The sequence below is a fragment of the Pseudorca crassidens genome, chromosome 16 (assembly GCF_039906515.1).
Source record: "Pseudorca crassidens isolate mPseCra1 chromosome 16, mPseCra1.hap1, whole genome shotgun sequence".
NCBI lineage: Eukaryota > Metazoa > Chordata > Mammalia > Artiodactyla > Delphinidae > Pseudorca > Pseudorca crassidens.
In genome coordinates this window covers 59,185,938-59,207,114 of record NC_090311.1, presented here as the reverse complement: position 1 = coordinate 59,207,114, position 21,177 = coordinate 59,185,938, and the positions used below count along the sequence as shown (strand labels likewise).

General features: G+C 35.2%; 1 protein-coding gene across 9 annotated transcripts in view; it reads right to left on the bottom strand.

The window, feature by feature from the left end:
• The window catches only part of PPP3CB (protein phosphatase 3 catalytic subunit beta), a 48,012-nt gene that overhangs the window by 5,077 nt on the left and 21,758 nt on the right, over window positions 1-21,177 (bottom strand). For 3 of the 9 annotated variants that reach the window (XM_067710565.1, XM_067710562.1, XM_067710560.1), the window contains exons 9-13: window positions 18,479-18,604; window positions 10,766-10,843; window positions 5,757-5,783; window positions 3,605-3,689; window positions 2,776-2,873 (exon numbers count right to left, since the gene is read on the bottom strand). In XM_067710565.1, the coding sequence (XP_067566666.1) occupies window positions 2,776-2,873; window positions 3,605-3,689; window positions 5,757-5,783; window positions 10,766-10,843; window positions 18,479-18,604 (414 nt within the window). Of the gene's footprint in view, window positions 1-2,403; window positions 2,455-2,775; window positions 2,874-3,604; window positions 3,690-5,756; window positions 5,784-10,765; window positions 10,844-18,478; window positions 18,605-21,177 lie in introns of those variants that run through there. The other 6 variants (XM_067710566.1, XM_067710563.1, XM_067710567.1 and 3 more) reach the window with 4 other exon arrangements.

The window sequence follows — 21,177 nt, the reverse complement described above, 5'->3', positions numbered from 1 at the left end:
TCAAAGAAGATCATTTGAAGCTTACATATTAAGCTGGAAAGAAAGAGATCTGATAATTGCAAAATTCTATCTGAAAAGCACTATTTTTCCTCAATTTTTTTCAGTTTTATGGGGCATCTTGACATGACCTTACTAAGTTTGAGTGTAATGCTGTTTCAAACTGTGTTCCTCAATACTACACAGGATAAGTGACCAAGAGGAATTGACCTTACTATAATATAGATGGCCACATATTTTCTCATATAGGTCCTCATGAAGGTAGCATTATAATGGCTAGCTCCCAATCAAACTTCCAAGAAGAAAATGCACATAAAATATGATTATCAAATCCTACTCCAACAGAGTTATGCAGTTTGTAAAAACACTTGAGAAATATCATAAATTAACTGTAAAGTTATTGATGAGACAATTTCTATTTTCTGACAATAGGACGGAGGTCTTAGAATTTTAAAACTTTCTTTTTGCAATACTTAGCTCTCAGGTATTCACGTCAGGGGTCATGTCTACTAAAATTTTAAATGTTACATAAATTTTTAAAAATCACATGGGTGATCATACTTCTGTATGAGTTTTGTTATTTGTTTCAAAATGGGTTTGTCTTATGATAGAGAAATCACTTCAACCAAATGTAAACCACACGATCAAGATCCATTGCTGGCAGAGCTAGGGAGCTATCTAGTTTCCCAAATCGGACCCCTTAAGCTCAGCACCATCCAGTAACTCACTCTACGCCGGGAATAGACAGTCCCTTCAGTAAAGCTGTCTTTCAATCCTTCCCTGCAGTTGGGGGTGATTTCAAAGTTGGAAGACTGAGCTTCAGGCTGCATGCAAATTAAGAATAAATAGATGTGCTGAGCTCTCAACAAAGCATGTAATTAGCAGGCACTAATTGCGAAATCTGAAAGAAAGGTTCGCTGTGGATACAACATAAAAGTAACAAAATATCCAAGGATAACTGAGAGATGACCGTAGTTTAGATTTACTTAAGTGTGAGACCCTTTAGGTTTTCTTTTCCTTTTCTGAACAAACAGGAGGAAGGATATGGCATTTTTCAAGTTATTAAAATTCATCCTTTTCTATTAACATTCTTGCTAGTGTTATTGAATGTTTAAGGTCTTCTTAATTTGTTTTAATGAAATTATTTTTTGCTCATTTTCCTAATGTTTACAAGATAATAAGAAAAATGAAGGGCAAGAAATATAAAGAAAATCAGAGCAGATTTTTTTTAAATCAATAAAAGAAACCTCATTCAAAATGAAAATTTGAAGATATAATTTCAAAACATACTTATATATCTCACATATACCAGTAGTGGTAGCAGACAACACAATAACATATAAATAGAACATGTATAGGCTACAAGTAGAAATTATTTATCTACAGAAAAATTCTTTTTATTTATTTAAGCATTTATTATGAGACCGAGTGAAATGAAATTGTGAAAAGTCAATCTAATTTAAATTTATTCAAAATTTAAAATTAAAATTTCCTATTTTTTTGCCTTAAAAATTTGACTAATTACAACACCAAACATGACTGAGAAGACATCAGATCTGTTGCTTCCTGTTTTAATACAACAATGACCCTTGGAGGGCTGTCAAAAGTGACTACAATAAAACATAAATTAAGGCTTTACATATCACATTTTCTGCTTTCCAACCACAAGGGAAAGAAATCTAGACTTTCAGTTATTGGGTATAATCTATAACATTCACATCACTTTCTTCTATTTAATCTGTAATGGGCTTTCAAAAAGTTAACCCAGTATTTACACAAATACTTACTCCAAAAAAACTTAAGATTTTTTTTAAAATATAAAATATTCAATGAGCCAGATTACAGGAATGCTTTACGTATAATTCTTTTTATTTTCATGCAAAATAAAGGCACACTTAATAACACCCTTTCAATTTTGACTTACAGGATTTAAATTCCACCCCTTATAACAATGACTTAATGTCTAACGTTACATTCATGTTGAGAATGCACAAAGTACAGCAACAATGCAGCAAACCTCAAAACAAGGTGCTACAAAGTTGCTTCTACATCAAGACAAGTGTCTGATAGAGTAATTTAACTTAACATACTTTTACAGACATACAGCTAACCTAAAGAGAGACAGACAGATTTAGGAAAGCAGCTACATCTGCAGAGGAAGGAAACAGCGTGTTACAGACAGTCAATTATACATAGAACATTTGACAAACACCACAGAAAACAAACTTTGGCATCATTTACCAGGGTACAAAACCTTGCACAAATGTTTTGGCAAGTGAAGTGCATAAGTAATGTTCTGGGGCTCAAGCAGATTGTTAATTCTAAAATTAACATCTGAAAATGTAAGCACAGTCTAATACAATTACATAAATTAGAAAGATAAAAAAATAAGAAACTTGGAATTACATTTCCATTTAAGTAATATGGATATCCTTCATTCACATTCTGAAACTGAAGCTTTAAAAAGAAAATGGTGCATTAGACAAACGAATAAATATTTCAGACATTATGATATGAGTTATTCCCATATCATTTCATGAAAAGCTGAGAGACCGATCATTATTTTCAATTGAAAGGAATACCCATTTTATCATTTTCTGGCCTGGTCAGGTTATTAATCAGACACTACCTATCATATAGTATTCTGCTTGTATCAGCTGCTGAGACAAGAACTAAAAAGCAGAAAGAATTCCCTGCATGCATTATGTGTATTGTTAGCAAAAGAGTGAGGTGTGCCCCAGTCCATGTGAGGCACAGCAAGTTGCATAACATCATTACCACTTTGCAGGGTCTGCCGTCCTCCAGCTAACACTCCACTAGGCAACATCCCTGTGGGAGTCAGGCCCTTGAGTGTCAGCACACTTTCACTCTCCTCCCTATAGCAGAGAGATATAACAAAGATCAGAGACGTCCAACAAGTACTTAGGTTAAAAGAGGAGATGGGGCCCAGATGTAGGCCATGTATGTAACTTATGACATTCATTGCTATTACCATATTTTCCTCAATTCCAAGATATACATTTTTCCACGTTCTAAATGTTTCAGATATGAGGGTATGCCGTACAACTGAGACATATATTGTTCTTCCTGAAAAGCTTTATTAAATATGTGGTGAGATTCATCACCAATGGGTATCATAATATTGATAAAATATGGTATTTCATGTCTGATATAAGCAGTTTTGCAAACAAATTTTTAAGGACTAACCCATTCATGTGCACTCTTAAACCTGGTCTTCCTGAATTAACCCCAGGAAGACAATTTGTGACTCCAGCAAAAAGGACTTCCTTTATAGATGAGCAAGTTCATCAGGAACACTCTAAAATGTGCCCCCTCCTCCTTATTATGCTCTAATTTTAAGGTGTAGATCTAATACTTTCATCACAGAAGGACAAGAGATGCCAAAGGTGAACAATAATAATCACAAGGGTCAAAAATACTAGTTTCAAAGGGACCTGTGTTCCCCTCTTCAACATGTAAGTATACAACTTCTTTATAGAAAGAATGCTACTATATTGCTTTTAGATATCAAACAGGACACCGCTTATAATAAAGTATAATAAAAGTGATTTCTGTAAAACAAATCATTGGGAAAATATATCATTACCTGAGAACAGAGAAGACCCTTGCCATCTTGCCAATTGCTCGAATTTTGTTTCTTATGATTTCTTTCCGGGCTGCAGCTGAACCTACTTTCAATGGAATAAATAGAAAGAAAGACTCAAGTTTAGGGCATCCATACTTGTACCATTCTATTAGCCTGCTTCACTCTCATCTGAACCAACACCAAGCCCCTCGCCACCAGCTCACATGGAAGAAACTAGATGAACTCATGCCAAAAAGCTTCTCTTTCAATGTTTAGCTCAGCACTGATCTAATACTGGGATCTGACACAGATACAACTGAAAAGTAATCAGCCAACTTTATCACTCTCACACTACTGACTAACCAGTAAAACAGCAATGGGAAAGAAACTAGAGTCCAACCTGTATCACAAACCAGAGGACAAAAAAATGGTAACAATTCTACAGTCATTGTTTAATTCTCATGAGAGCCTATGGCATGCAGACTAACAGACTAGAACTGGTCATAACCTTTAGACTTCTGTTTGATTATCATAAAAGCCTTTAACATGCAGGCTGGAAATATCCCATCATACTATGACAAAAGAAGCTTCCTTGCTCAAAGTTAGTCTGCAAACAGTGATATGAAGCGACTACTGGGCAGGTGACCCAGAACGAGGGACCATAGCAGCATTTCAACAATGTACATCTCAACCTCATGGACTAAGTGTCCTCTAAGGTCATGCAAATATATACAAGCTTTTACATCCCTAGGTGAGTATGACACAAGGAGAGTGAGCAATGAGAAAAGACTCCCCAAAAAACATGGCTAAAGAATCACTAATGCTTCATCTCCAAATGGTTAGCTGCACTGCCTATCACTGATACAGAAGAGAATATATCAAAATAACTGAATCTTTGCCTGAATAAAGACTCAGAGGTTGTTATCTTCCTTCCCTTGGCCTCCAGAAAGAACAACAACAATCTCAGTCCTGTTATCTCATATACAGCAACTAGAATCACTCTGGACCCAAGAGTGTGGTTCCTTAGAACTGTGCTTCAACATGATGAAAACAAACATATGGAAGCACCGTGGTTGAGGAGAAGGTTAAGGAAAGGCTAAAGACACTAGACCAAAAGGGGCCTTAGGTACACAGAGGTCTGAACAACCAAAAGTCTTTTGGGCTAGAGCATCTTATTTAAAATTCAAGCAGTCCACAAATACATATAATTAAAAACTAAGATGATGACTGGACCTTACTGCAAGGAAACAGAAAAAGAGATCCAATTTCAAAGATGAAAACAAAAGACATATTTTAGAGAAAATAGGCTCCACAACCATGTTTATGATGCTCTAAGTGTAATATTATGAGTGCTGAAGCTATAGCTTTTACAAATCCAAAACTGTGTAGGTCCATGGTACTACACAGGTATTTCTAAGATGCCAAAAAAATTACTTAAAATCTCAAAATCATAGAATATTGGAATCTGAAGACATTAGAGATACTGCAAAGTTCAATTTCCTCATTTTATAGACAAAGAAACTAACTTTACTAAGTGTCTTGTCCAAGGACATAGGGTAAGTCTGATTCTCTTCAAATAAATTAATATATTTTGTTTTAAAATTGACAGAATTTTTGAAATAGCCAGACTGGGGGAGAGGAGTACAGAGATGGGGGAGTATGGCTGTAATGAGATACATTCACATTTTCAGCCTTAATTTATATATCTATAAAACTGAATGATATGTAAACTATACTGATTTCAAATTAAAAATTCACTGGAATATAAAAACACTTTACAAATCAGGATTTTAAATCAGTCTACAAACACATCATGCATAATATTAAAGTAAATGTCCACAGTAAAATTACTTTGGGGAATCAGACAGACAATCAAACACCCCTAGTCATGCAGGGAAAAGTACAAAACATTACAAATAAGCAAAAGAATGAAATTTTAAAACAAGAGGAATGAAAAAGAGGGAAAAATATTTCCATGCACAGAAAGACAGATATCTTGGAATATGACTTCTAAAAACATCAAATTCTAACTTAGATAAAACTTAAACTAAATTTGCACAAGGCCCAAGAGGACTCTGCATAAGTATACTTAATGAATACACAAACTTACATGGACATGAGAATAACTTATGAAGTCATATTTCAAAACAATGTTACTCTGTCTGGTCTGTACCTTTTTTATTGCCATATATGAGCCGTTCTTCAGATGGAGAGTCCAGAAAAAAGGAAGTGAATGATGGAGAAAAGGTGGTTGAGACAAATAAAAAGATAGAGATTTAACTTGGCAGTGGTACTGAAGAATGAATGTAGAAAGAAAGGGAGAAAAATGAAGGTCCTCATATTTGAAATTTGAAAAATGTAGTACTGTAAGATCTGGCAAATAAAGGAGGGATGCCACTGGGTAGAGCTCTAAAGGAAAGATTTCTTAAAAGATATGTGTTCAGAAGAAATTATGGACAGAATGACTATAATATTTGATGAAAGTAGACAAATTAGGGACAGAAAAAAACACGTGAAAACACATAAGACTGATAAAAGACTGTGCTAACAACAATCGCACATTTATATTAATACCCTTAAGGAAATGTGTCACCCATGGAAGTATGTTAAGTGAAAGGTAATGACACAAATGAGATACAAACTCATGTGGTTCTTCAAGGACACCAACATCTGCAAAATCTGTAGCATACACAGAGAAATGTAGGTAACTTTATAAACTACCTCAGTGGAAAACCTTACCCACTCCCAATAAAGGAAAGGCTAAGCCTCCCACACTCCATAATAACAAGAGCACACAATTTCTTGAATCAGAATTGTGGAACTTTTGCACATACTCAGGATCAACAGTATGTGCTGTCTGTTCCCAGTCCAATCTGGGAGTTTTAGGGACATCTTTTTGCACAAATAGCAACAGATTGTTTCAAAGCAAGTAATAGCTCTTAGAGTAGGCAGCAGAGATGTCTCATTTGAGCTTTCCATTCTAATGCTGAGATACATGATTCCATTATAGGAAATGCAAAGTTTTAGTTTAGTAAAACTATAACACATATGGATTATGTATTTCCTTTACCAAACTCAAGACAAAAGATAAATAACTGAAAGAAACAGTATGCATTCTAAATATCATAGAAATCAGTGTTCAGAAATTCCCTTTAATGATTACATAACACCTCTAAAAGGAACACTATGTGCATTTACACATGCAATATGTTTATGCAAATTTTTGCCTTTAAAAATAAACCCACATGTACATTAAACAATACAGAATACCAAAGGCCATCACTTAAGAAGAAAGAAAGTCTTATTCCTTTAGCCAATTTCAGCCTTGAATATGCAAAATCTACTCTTTCCTTCCTCCCAGTGGGAAATGTCCAATCCTGTTCTTTCCCTTCCCCCACAGAAAAGCTAAACCCTTATTGTGTCTCCACAGCAATCCCCAACCCAACAAGTTTTCTTTCTAAGTCAGATTTCTTCCCAGGCCCAGTCCATAACATGGTTCCACCGCTGAGTAGGAAAAGGGGAAGGAGAGGAGAGAAGGTATGCTATCATGCTCAAAGGAAAGAAGAAAAGACAGGGTTAAGGGGAAGAAATAAGGGAATATGTGTAAGAAAGGGAAACAAATGTAGTTCTAGTAGCTCTTTTCCCTATCCCATCCTAGTATCTATCCTAAACTCCTCCCCTTTCCTCCATTCCTCAAGGTTCTTTCTCCCCCACGCCACTCTCATTCCTTGATGCAAACTCCCATACCCATATTCAAAAAATTTTCTTGGGCTTCCCTGGTGGCGCAGTGGTCGAGAGTCCGTCTGCCGATGCAGGGGACACGGGTTCGTGCCCCGGTCCAGGAAGATCCCACATGCCGCGGAGAGGCTGGGCCCATGAGCCATGGCCACTGAGCCTGCGCGTCCGGAGCCTGTGCTCCGCAACGGGAGAGGCCACAACAGTGAGAGGTCCGCGTACCGCAAAAAAAAAAAAAAAAAAAAATTTCTTGGCGTCCCTGCTCTTAATACTTGGTAGTGTAAGGGTGAATAAATGTGGAGTAATTGCACCTGCCATGTTGGCAGTGAAGGGAGATTTCTAGTATTCAAAGATGGAACTCAGTGTATTTTCCCGTAGAAACATTGTCATAATTTTTTAAATTACTTAAAGAGTGGGAAAGAATTTTCATCCTCTCTATTCCCTCAATCTATGGAAGAGAAGATTTTGAGAAGTTGGGTGACTTTCCCAAGATTACACAGCTAGTATAATGGTAGCACCGACACCTGAACCACTGATCCTTTTCACTAAACTACAGTGCCTCTTTAATGATCAAATTTGATTCATCTCTGAAGTGTAAGAATGATATAACAAGTTGATAAATAAGCATAATTTATCATTAATAGGAAAAATGTTGATAAGATACATAAAATCTCATTAGAAGGAATATAATAAAATTTTATATTTACTTCTGGTTGAATTCCCAAAAATGATTCAGTATCTATCTTCTTATAAATCATCAGTATCTAAACCAAGTACTATATTAGACTTAACAAGGAAATTTTTTCCCTTTTTACTATGGAAAGAGGACTAAAGCATCACCTATCACTACTCCTATTTAACACTATTAACAATATTGATACAATTTTTTTTTTTTTTCGGTATGCGGGTCTCTCTCACGTTGTGGCCTCTCCTGTTGCGGAGCACAGGCTCCGGACACTCAGGCTCAGCAGCCATGGCTCACGGGCCCAGCCGCTCTGCGGCATGTGGGATCTTCCTGGACCGGGGCACGAACCCGTGTCCCCTGCATCAGCAGGCGGACTCTCGACCACTGCGTCACCAGGGAAGCCCAGATACAAAATTTTTGAAGAAAAAGAAATAAAAGGTAAAAATGTAGAAAATAAACAATATCAGCCTTATGCAAATGACATATTTTTTAAAGTGAAGGAAAACAAAAATTACCGTAGGAAGTAATTCTGCTGATCCAACTTGTTGAACATAAGATAAACCCACAAACATATAATTCCTTTATACAGTCAGAAAATATAAGAGAGATACCAGTTGCAATAGTAATAAGAACATAAAACACTGAAATATTAATTTAACTTGGTAATAACAGATTTTTCCCAAAGAAAAACTATATAATTTTAAATAATTATATATTAAATATATTAAAAGGAGTAATTATAGTAAATGAACTAATTATATAGAGCAAGAGATTTTGATCTTAGTTTAGAAAATTAAATATTATTTTTTAAAAACTTCCTAGATTCAGATATAGATTTAATGTAACACCAATTAAAACTCCTACTAGATAGTTCACAGAATTTGACAAATTAACAGAAAACTCTATTGAAAAAATTAGTGGAACATGTACAAAAATGATTTCATTATATTATTGATCATTACATCAGTACCTATAAAATTATGAAGTAGGAACTATTATCTTCATTTTGAAGATAAAAAAACTGAGGCTCAGAAAGGTTAAGTAACTTGCCCGAGGTCACATAGCCATTATGAGCAACTAGAATCTGAACCCAGAACTAGTCTTACAACAGTGATTGCAGAACATGGAAAATAAATATTTAGTTAAAACTATTTAAAAATTTTATGGAAAAGACAGATATGATGAAATATGTTAGAACTAAAAGCTTCTACAAAATATCATAGAGAATTAAAATAAGGAAAAATTAATATTATTCATTAAATCTTATTATCCAAACAAAAAAAGAACTGATATAATTTATTTCAATGAACAAAACTATAAACCAGAGTAAAAGCACATCCCTGCCTGCCACCAACAGATGGCACTAGCAGACACTTGTATATAGTCACTTTGTGCTTTCAACAAATGGACTTAAAATTGTGGTTAAGAATCAAACCTGTTGGTAAGTAGAGAAATTTCTAAACAGTTTTTACTCAGATTTTACTTGTTAAATGGTCACTTGATAGGGACAGTTTACATAGTTGGGAAAGCAGATAGTAATTTCTCCCTTAGCATCATGAGAATTCAAAGAAATGTAAATTAAACCAACTGTAATTTATAGCCACCAAGCAAAATAAGTAAAAACAACCAAAACCCAATTAGGTGGGCCTGTGAAGAAATACAGGTCTATAGATTCATTGCTAGAAACACTTCATATTGGTCCAATTTTTATGCAAAGTAATCTGGCAGTTCATAGCTAAAATAATGAAGCTAAAACTCTTCATTCTCTTTAACTCTGTAATTCTCTTCAAGAAATTTATTCCAAGAAGGAAAATTAAAACTATTGTATGAATGTTTATTGCATGCTATTCATAATAAAGATAATTTAAAGCAACCCAAATGCCAAACAATATAATACTAACTACAAAGATTATGGTATATTGATATACTTAGAAATATGTAGGTATCGAATTTTACCAATATGTAGACCATGTTTAATACATGGAAACATTTATATGAGAATTAAAACTATGAAAAGTATGCTGCAACAAAGATGTGAGGGGCATATGGAAGGGAATAAAGAGTTTTCAGCTTACAAACTGTTTATGTTTTTGTTCATTCAGTTAATTAATATAAATATTTAAATTTAAGTTCTAAATAAAAACTTCAGAACATAAAAATAAAAGTAATTTTGTTTCTATTGTATTAGTTTATACTATAAATGTGCATTAGGTACATAGGCTGGTTGGCTTACATAAGAACTAACAACCATGTATAACTTTGTATGGAAAAAATGCTTGCTGAATTTTAAACTAAACTAACAAGTGGTCTCTTAGAACATAACCACTCATAAATTGAGAACAGCTTACTTTGAGTTTTCAAAGGAAGAAGTGACAACGGCATTGGGTATTCAGGTATGTTTCTGATGCCCTAAGAATACAGTACCAAGGAAAAAAAAGCATTTTTATCCTCCCTTCTCTAAGTAGTGTCCATATTCATGAAGAACCACATTCTATTAGCACTTCAATTTTCCTTTCCTTCTGTTCTTTCTTCCAGATTTCCCCTTTCCCTAAATTCATTTTCTTCCCCATACCAACAGAAAAAAAAAATTACTAAAATGATTTTAAAATCTTAAAATAAATAATATCTGAAAAACTGACTTGTCACTTATCAAATAGCATAGCCATTTGAGAGCAATGACTATATTTTACAAGAGTATATTAAAGCTGGGCAGTTAAAAGATTCTATTTCACAATAAAAAACAGTAAAATGAATAGTCATACCATCAAACTGGTCTTCTCCTTCAGTCATAAGTTCATCATCAGAGCAAATACTCAGAACATTTACCAACATTTCTGTCACTATTAAAAAAAAAAGTTACACATTAGTTTATCATATTCAACTATCTATATGTATACAGGGCAACTATTTATACAAATGATCCAAGAAGACGAACATATTCTGATAGCAGAAATGATGGAATTAAAAGCTATGAGGGCTTTTAAAATGAAAGAAATTAAGTGGCTAACGAGCCTGAGAGATTCTTTATGGAATAAGTTTTCAGGTCTCTCAGGAAAAAAAAATGAAGCCCCCACAGGGCTAAGAACAGGGATGAATAACATCTAAATACATACATTTAAATTCTTCATTTATGGATACAGCATTAAGGAGTAAGAAAGGGACCTCCCTGGTGGTCCAGCGGTTAAGACTCCGTGCTCCCAATGCAGGGGGCCTGGGTTCGATCCCCAGTCAGGGAACTAGATCCCGCATGCTGCAACTAAGACCCGGCACAGCCAAGTAAATAAATACATATTTAAAAAAAAAAAAAAAGGAGTAAGAAAAAACCATGGCACAGTTCCACTGTTTCAAAAAGTTTCAGGATTCAATCTTTTAAAAACTGGCTCCAGCAATTCCCCTGAAACTTAATTCCTAAGACTACTAATGACTATCTAACAACTGGAACCCATGGTTCTTTCTTAGGTTTAATTCTCCTTCACCGTTCTATATATTTTTTTGTCTTCTCTTTTCCCTTGGTTTCCAGGATTCTACTCTTCTGTTTTTTCTACCTTTCAGACTATTTTTCCCACAAATTTGGACATTCTCAAGATTCTCTCTGCAGTCCTGTTGTTTTTATATGTTCAATCTCTTGGTGATTCCATCCATTATTATGTATTTTCAACTACCACCTTTTGAAGATGATCCAAACTCTTTATTGCCAGTCTCGACCTCTCCTTCAATCTCTAGATTTCCCTGCTGGTTTTACTGCCAACTGTCTCAGACTATTTGTATATCGTCTGTTTCCCCTACTAAAATGAAAGCTTCATGAGTGCAGGGTGCTGTTCTGTTTACTACTGCATCCCCAGAGCCTGGTACTATGCCAGGCACATGAGAAGCATACAGTAAATATTTGACAAATGAGTAAATAAAAAAATTAAAGGTATAAGCAAATTTCAATTAATCATAAAAACGCCTATTGAATATTAGCCCCTGGATGTCCTGATGGCACCTTGAAATGGACACATTCAAACAAAATTCAATACTGCCCCTATTATTTCCCCTATAGTATATTAATAGCACACCACATGTCAGGCACTGTGCTCAAGTTCTGGGATTCAGATATAAAAGGTCCAGTCTCTACCCTGTAAAAGCTTACTAACTACTAAGGATGAATAGTTATATATATACATATTATATCACAAAAAAGTGATGAGCACTATGCTGAAAGTACGCAGAGTTATGCACAAGATCTGCTGAAGAAAAGAAGGCTTTTGGGACTTCCCTGGTGGAGCAGCAGTTAAGAATCTGCCTGCCAATGCAGGGGACACAATTTTGATCCCTGGTCCAGGAAGATCCCACATGTCACAGAGCAATTAAGCCTGTGTGCCACAACTACTGAGCCTGCACTCTAGAGCCCGCAAGCCACAACTACTGAGCCCGCATGCCATTACTGAAGCTCACGCACCTAGAGCCTGTGCTGTGCAACAAGAGAAACCACCACAATGAGAAGCCCGCACACTGCAACGAAGAGTAGCCCTCGCTCACTGCAACCAGAGAAAGCCCACGTGCAGCAATGAAGACCCAACGCAGCCAAAAATAAATAAATAAATTTATTTAAAAAAAAGAAAAGAAGGCTTTTGGTAGAGGAATCATGAAGTAGAAATTTGCCAGGTGGAGAGGGCAGATAAAGCACTCTAAACAGAAGTTAGAAAAACTATGAAGAAGTCATATAGATCAGTGGAATAAAATTGAGTCCAGAAATAAAACCTCACATTTAAGGTCAACTGATTTTCAACAAGGGTGCCAAAACAATTCACTGGGGAAAGAATAGTCTTTTCAACAAATGGTGCTAGGACAACTGGATATCCACATACAAAAGAATGAAGTTGGACCCCCACTTCACACCACACACACACACACACACACACACACACACACACACATTAAGTCAAAAAGGATCAAAGACCTAAAAGTAAGAGCTAAAACTATAAAGTTTTTAGAAGAAAACATAGGAGTAAATCTTCATGAGCTTGGCAATGGTTTCTTAAATGTGACACCAAAGCACAAGCAACAAAAGAAAAAATAAAGAGGACTTCATCAAAATTAAAAACTCTTGTGCTTCAAAGAATATCACCAAGAAAGTGAAAAGACAATGTCACAGAACAGGAGAAAACATTTGCAAATCGTATATCTGATAAGGGACTTGCCTCTATAATATACAAATAACTCTTACAACTCAATAGTAAAAAGACAAATAATCCTTTTAAAAATGAATCCATTTAGAAATAAACATTTCTTCAAATAAGATATGCAAATGTCGAATAAGCACATAAAAATATACTCAACATCATTATTCATTAGGGAAATGAGATACAATTTCATATCTAATATGATGGCTATAATAAAAAAAGATACATAACAACAAGTGTTGGCGAGGATATGGAAAAACTGGAAACATTATACACTGCTGGTAGGATTGTAAAATGGTATAGCTCCTTTGGAAAACAGTTTGACAGATCCTCAAAAGGTTAAACATAGAGTTATATGACCCAGCAATGCTTACTCCCAGTTACATACCTAAGAAAAATGAAACCATATTGTACAGGAATGTTCATCGCAGCATTATTCATAGTAGTCAAAAAGTGGAAACAACCAAATGTTCATGAGCTGATGAACGGATAAATAAAATGTATATCCACACAACAGAATATTATTTGATCATAAAAAGGAATACAGTACTGATTCATGCTACAACATGGATAAACCTTGAAAACATTATGGAAAGAAGCCAGTCACAAAAGACTACATATTGCATGATTCCATTTACATGAAATACCCAGAATAGGAAAATCTATGGAAATAGTGAGTAGATTAGTGGTTGCACAGGGCTGCAAAGAAGATGTGGGGGGAACTGGGGAGTGAATGCTAATGGACACAAGGTTTCTTTGGGAGGATGGTGAAAATGTTTCAAAACTGATTGTGGTGACAGATGCACATCTCTGAATATACTAAAAACCACTGAATTACACAGTGTAAATAGGTTAAGTGTATGGTATTTGAATTATACCTCACTAAAGTTGTTATGAAAAAATAAAGAAAAAGTAAGAAGGCATGAAACTTACACAGCATATAGTACATTAAGGAAGTTGGCTGGGCTGTTTCATACCTGGAACATAGAGAACGTGAAAGAAAAAGACAAAAAGTGAGGCTGAAGAGAAAGTAGGGAAGGTCCACATGTGACAGGCTAAGGTTTATCCTGAAAGTTACCAGAGTCATTTATGGATACTAAATAGTAGCTTTTAAGTGTGTAGTGCTTTCCATCTAGAAGCTTAGCTGTGAAGGAAAGGCAAGAGAATCATAGCACAGTAGTAGTCAATGAAAGATATCAGAAAAAGGAAATGTTATTTATTTTTTATTTAAAGATCATATAGATTTGAACAATTTACAAAAGAGCTTAGAAGAGAGAGTTTGAAGATATAGAAGATGTAAATAATACAGTAACTTTCCTGAAAAAGCAGAAGGGTAATGAAATATAAGGACAAGTTAGAAAGGCTAGCCCTGGATAGAAGGGTCACATCTTCAGCAGGATAAGAATTCAAGATGAGTGCAGTTTATTGGGAATTCCCTGGTAGTCCATTGGTTAGGACTCCACACTTTCACTGTCAAGGGTCCGGGTTCAATCCCTGGTTGGGGAACTAAGATCCCTGCAAGCGGTGTGGCATGGACAAAAAAAAAAAGACTGCAATTTATAAAGCAGGGGAACAGTCAGTACAGAAAGCTCCCATTAATGGTACATGTTCTCTCTGAGAGTAATGGAAGTGGCTAGAAAAAGAAAATGTTTAAGTAAAAAAGATAAAATTTTAGAATATATCCTAACGGAAATGAGTGAGGAAGCAGACTAGTGATATAAAGGATGTTTGGGTACTACTGAGAGCCTAGCTAATGCTAGAAATCAAAGGGTGGTACCAAATCATAAGGCTGTATAAATATCTCCAACAGTGCTTTATATGTTGACTGTAAGAATGGAAAAAATGGATAGTTAGACTTTACTGGGGCTAACATTTATAGAACAAAGTAGAAAAACGAGAGAAAGGAGTTTGGAGGTGTGTTAAGAAGAAAGAGAGGCAAGGGGGGATCTGACTAAAAAAGAAAACAACACGTTCAAAGGCCTAGCAATCCCAATGAAGATGAAGAGAAGCTATAACTGAAGTAAGTGGTTGCTAGAATAACAGAAGTTTCATCAGGGTGTGTTAATAGCACTATCATTACCAGACTCAACACATCCAAGCCATTTTCAACCATTCCCTCCTCTTAAACATGCAATCTTGTTAAGTCTCACTGATTCTTTTACAGTTCTTGCAGTTCTCCCATGCTCTCCATTCCTAATGCTAACAGGGTTTCATTATGTTTCCATTTTGACTCCCGATGAAGCTTCACAACAGGTCTCCCAATCTCTAGTCTTCCTTGCAGTTCACTTCACCAGAGTAATTTTTCTAAATGACTATCATGATTATATTTTGTTGCAGTTGCTTCTCACCATTTATCAAAGTTCCAGATTCTCTGTTTAAGTGATCAAGATCCTCCTGATCTAACCCTGACTTAACTTTTCATTCTTTTTCTACTACTGTCCTTCATACATCTTACTTGCTAATCTAACTGAACCTCAACATTTGTCAGTGACGTTATGCTTTCTTCCTTTCAGACTCAGGATTGGGAAGTTCTCTCACCTAGAATTCTCTTGCCCAGATCTACCAGCACAATTCCACCATTCTTTAAGCCCCAGTTCAAATGTTACTTTAATCCCTCTGACAGATATAATCTCCTCTCTCTTGTTAATTCCTATAAAACTATGCTTATCTTGGAGCGCTTACCATATTACATTTTATCATTACTTATGTATCTTTAGTCCCCTATTAATCTGCAGAGACCCAATATCTTACTTGTATTTGTGTATCCTTAGTACCTTGAATAAAACAGACTTTCCAAAAAAATCTAGCAAATGAACAAATCCTACATGTATGACCTTCTACAGAAGATCACACTATGCTGGACTCTCTGAAACAGAGGTTCTTAAATTGGGGCCAATAAGCCTGAGTGGGGTTACCAATCCACTTCAGATCTGTAAACATCCTCAAAATGTTACATACGTACAGATGGTACATATATTTCGTACATGAAATTTTCTGGAGGAAAAGTCTGTAACTTTCACGAGATTCTCAAAAGGGTTTTGTATTAAGAAATTAATAAATGTATTTGTGTACTTTAATTTTTTTAAGAGTCCTTATCTTTGAGATTCATTCTAAAATATTTATAGATACAAAAAATAACAGCTGAGATTTGATTCAAAATAATTGAGGTGTGGCATGGGAAGTAGTGGATGGCGATATAAATGACACAGTATTGGCCATGATTTGATAACTGTCGAAGCTGAGTAATTAGTACATAGGAATTCATCATATTATTCGCTCTACCTTTGTATCGTGCTGGAAATTTTACAACATAACATTTTTTAAAAACAAAATAAAAAGCCCCCAAAAGGCTAAAAAACACTACTTTCATCTAACTTTGGGATTAAACCAGCCTCCAAGGAAGCCTCTGGCTTAGTTAGGTTAGTTGCTTCCCAGGGACTAGATCAGAGTCAAACTGGCTTTTTCGATGCGGAATCAAATGAAGTGCCATTTGCTGCTTTTCACACCAAAAGAACATTTTCATTAGAATGAAGAAGTAGTTAGGCTATTTAAACACCTAACATGTATTAAAATGGAAAACTAGGCAAAGAGTTTGAGAAAATTTTCTTACTGTGCTCAACATTGGTTAGGATTCTATTTGCATATAATGTTCAAATCTGAGATTCCCATTTTTAGAAAGATATGAATAATTTAGAGAAGATCCACAGAAAAACAACAAAAATGGTCAAAGGGTTTGAATACGTCCTCACAATAGCTAAGATGATTTAGAGTGGCAAAAAAGAACAGACGATCACTTAGTAGCAGACTTCAAATGTAGGATCACTGAATTCCACTGTTCTTCACTTATGAGAGAGCCACAGAAACTAGATTAAATTTTCTCATTTCTCAAAAGGAGTTAGACTACATGATTGTTAAGTATACTATGAGATCTAAAATTCTATGATGTCCTGGTTTTTGATAGGTGCATTCGTTGAGAAAACCTATTATCTTCTCTCTCCTTGTTTGAATACTCATAGCATAAACATTTAGATTAGATATAATGAAATATTTCCTTTTTTGTGGAGGCATAAGAAAATCAAATTAGAAATATCCATTCTCCTCCTACCTTATCTTCCCTGCTCTCCCCACCCCCCACCCCACTCATTCTTCATTAAAATATTTGTGTTGCAGTCTAGCCTGGAGGCAGGAGAATGAGCAAGATGAATTCTTAAATTTCCTTTAGCCTGATGATGCTATCATTGAACTATTTCTCATATACCAAAGATAGAAGGTTATAAGTGTAATGCATCCCTTGCACCTAAGCCCTTTACTGGCCCCCTTCTCAAATGCTAAAGTGGGTAATTCTATCCCCATATTAATGTTGACCTACGGAATAACTGACAAAGACCAAAGGCAATCTGCAAAAAAACTGTTTAACATACACAGTTTAAGTATTAACTCTGAATTGCAGAACGAAAAATTGCCTTGGCAGAAGTAACATATCTCAGACAGAAAGGAACATTTTGTAACACAGAAGAGGTGAGAAAAAATAGAGAGGGATATAGAACAAAATGTTTTACAATCATGTCTGTACTCTAATATTCTTATATTCCACGTATGGAAACTGAGGTATTGCTTTGTGGGAAAATTAACACTAAAATGGAAAAAGAAGAATGTGATAAGGTAAGGAAATCTTAGGAACTCTAAAGAACTAGAATAAAATACAAAAACAAAATCTCTTAAATAGCATTTATTTTTTTAAAAAAGCCTATTAAATACATAGTAATAGGAATCTTTAAATTATCAGAAAAGCATTACCACTAAAATTGTATACATATTTTTTTATATAAGAGAAGAAATATCAGGTCAGAATCTGAATTTCTCTTTATCATTTTTGAGAGTACAGAACTGCTACAAAATGACTAATATTGCCTCAAATGAAGGCAATTAAATTCTCCCATGAATTGCCATGACATCCCCAAAAGTGGTGTTAAAATATGTAAAAGTGTCCATTCCAAAGCAAAGCTATTCCTCTATTCCTTCATAAAATATTTAAGCTAAAGAAAAAAAGAAAGAAAACCCAACAGCTGAAGACAACATCAGGCTATTTATAAGTCTTCTCCCAGTCCTCCAGACACCCTCAGATGGGGGCTGTAAACAGCTAACTAAAATATCTTTGAGGCTCTCATATCCACACCCACTGACACAAGTAGAGCTGTAGCCACAGTGAAATTAGCCTTCAGCTTCCTTTAGCAAGTAGTATATGCCTGCAATAGTACACTGGAGCAAATATAACGGTAATAAAACAATTTTTTTAAATAAAAATCATACCTTTTTCTCCAACAAATGGTAAAGACCATGTGAAGACATCCATAAAATTGGGCAACCAGTAAGGATGTGGAGAACAGTTAAATTGTCGAATATTCATCACATTATTTTCATACTTTAATACAGCAGCTGCAAGATAAGTCTGAATGTCAATGTAACAATTTGCCTTTAGCTCTAAAAGTCTAAAAACAGATATAAGCACAAAAATATCTTTTTAAGGGGGTGGGGAATCAAGGGGTGAGTAGAATGAGGGCTAGTAGCGGGAGGTAGAAATTTTTAGTAGTAACACACTTTTGCTTTTAACACACTCTTATGTAGAGCATAGTCAGATCTTCACTTGTCATTATTAATGAAATTCCCAGTCTTTCTCGAATGTTTATTTTACTATATAATCCAAAGATAAACATGCACTTTTACTAAATCCAAAATTGTGAAAACTCAGTTTTTAGAGGAAACACAGAATGACAATGAGCAATTTTCTAGGTTTAAAATTTCATACAAGTTGGAAGAATTTAAGAGGGTGTTTTTAGTTGCAGGCAACCTGAAAAGGACAGCTAAATGGAAATAAAGCAAGAAAAAAAAAAACAGAAAAGAAAAAAATTTGGAACATTTTATTTATGAATGTAGGAATGTACTTATTTCATGTATTATAAGAAATCAAATGAAACTACTACAAAAAATATTTTACTTCATATAGAAAAAAATTCCATTAAAATACCGAAAGAGAAAATATTATACAGGTAACATACTCTTCTCAATTTCAGGTATCTTTCTAATGTTTCATAAGTTGATATAAACAATACCTTAAATTAATCTGACATAGATTTCAGTCACTAGTTATATTATTTTATGGGACACTGGACTAGATGGGCTAGATTCTAATCTAAGCTACAGCATATACTAGCTGTGCAATAGTTAGCAAATTAACTAATCTGTTTCTCATTTATAAAATAAGACTAATATGTTCACCCTGCCTACCTCAGAAGTTTAAGGTCAGAGAATGTATTTCACATGAAAGTACATAAAAGTATAAAATGCTTTGTAGACACTATAATAATTATGTGGTTACTTTTCTTTTTTCATTTTAATGTAAAGCACTGAAATGTAGATGTTAAATTCCAAGATTTGGGATTCTAGCTCATATAGAGTCAAAAGTAATATGTTTGTTTCCCTTATGAAATTCCCATGAAATAAACATATTTTAAATTTAGCCTCAGAAATTAAGGGCTGATACAAAGCATTCGGCTTTAAAAAAGAAAGAGAAAGAATCTAGAAAACTGCCTTACAGATGGAACGAAACATTACAAACATATCCCATACCATGTAAGCACTCGAGTCATTAACACTATGTACAGAATCAGAACTACCAAGAGACATTTGATTCTGACAAGACAGATTCAATGGTTTGAGTTTCTTTTCTGAGTACTAAGAAAAGTGATCCCTTAACCTCCTGAGTTAAACTGACGAAGGACAACCAGTAAGTCAGTAATCTACAGAGCACTGAACACTAGCTCCTTTAGTACTGACAAGGGGAGGTTACAGGTAGAAAGTTAAATGTAACAAATCAGTTCTGAGGATGGCATCCAAACTTAGATATGTTCCTCTTCAAAAATGAAGCCATGCTTCATTAGGTATCTTTATAGAAGCGTCAAAATTTATAAACCAAAATATAATTTAAAAAACTATTTTAGCACTGGCATAATCCTTGGAGGCTACAATGATACTAGCTTCTAAAGATTACCAACTCAGTTAATGTCAATGGTATGGTTGTTTTGGTAATTAATACAGTATGGAGTTCTTGTAGCATACTCTGTATCCAAGTTATTATACAGCTTGCTACTGTCTGATCTCTGGCAAATGTTTTAATCTTTTAACTATGATCTATACTCTTCCAAAAACTCTTATTCCACTCCTCTTTTGAACTCACACCACAACCCATATTTAGCAACGACCTCATTATTTCTCTAAACGTACTTTTAAAAGTCTTTAACCTTCTGTTCTTTCCTCCTGGTACAACCACTCCAGTGTGACCCTGGAAACTATGGCACAGTCAACTGAATTCCAGACATGTCAAGACAGAATAGAAGCTGGCTTCTTAATTTCCTCTTCTGAAAATGTGAACTACGTAAACATACTCAAGCTCATCTTCAGTGTCCCTGGCACACACTTAACTAGATTAAGATCCTTTGGTATTATCTCTCAATAAACTGTGTTCAAAGTTAAAGTAAACCCAGTTATTACAGACAGAGCAAATTTGGAGGGAAGAAGGGGGAACAGGAACCACTAGAAAGAAGGGAAATTAAAAAGACCTAAGAAAGGGCTTCCCTGGTGGCGCAGTGGTTGAGAGTCCGCCTGCCGATGCAGGGGACATGGGTTCGTGCCCTGGTCCGGGAGTATCCCACATGCCGCGGAGCGGCTGGGCCCGTGAGCCACAGCCGCTGAGCCTGCGCGTCCGGAGCCTGTGCTCCGCAACGGGAGAGGCCACAAAAGTGAGAGGCCCACGTACCGAAAAAAAAAAAAAAAGACGTAAGAAAAAAGGAAGAAAGATCAGTAAAAAGAAAGGAAAGGGAAGAATGTATCCCAGAAAGGAGGTCAGATTGACTTAATCAAAGCCTCAACTACAAATCATCATGGGGCAGTAGAGATAAACGTAGGGAATAAGAAAGGGAAAGCAAACCTAGATCAGTGAACATAAAACAAGA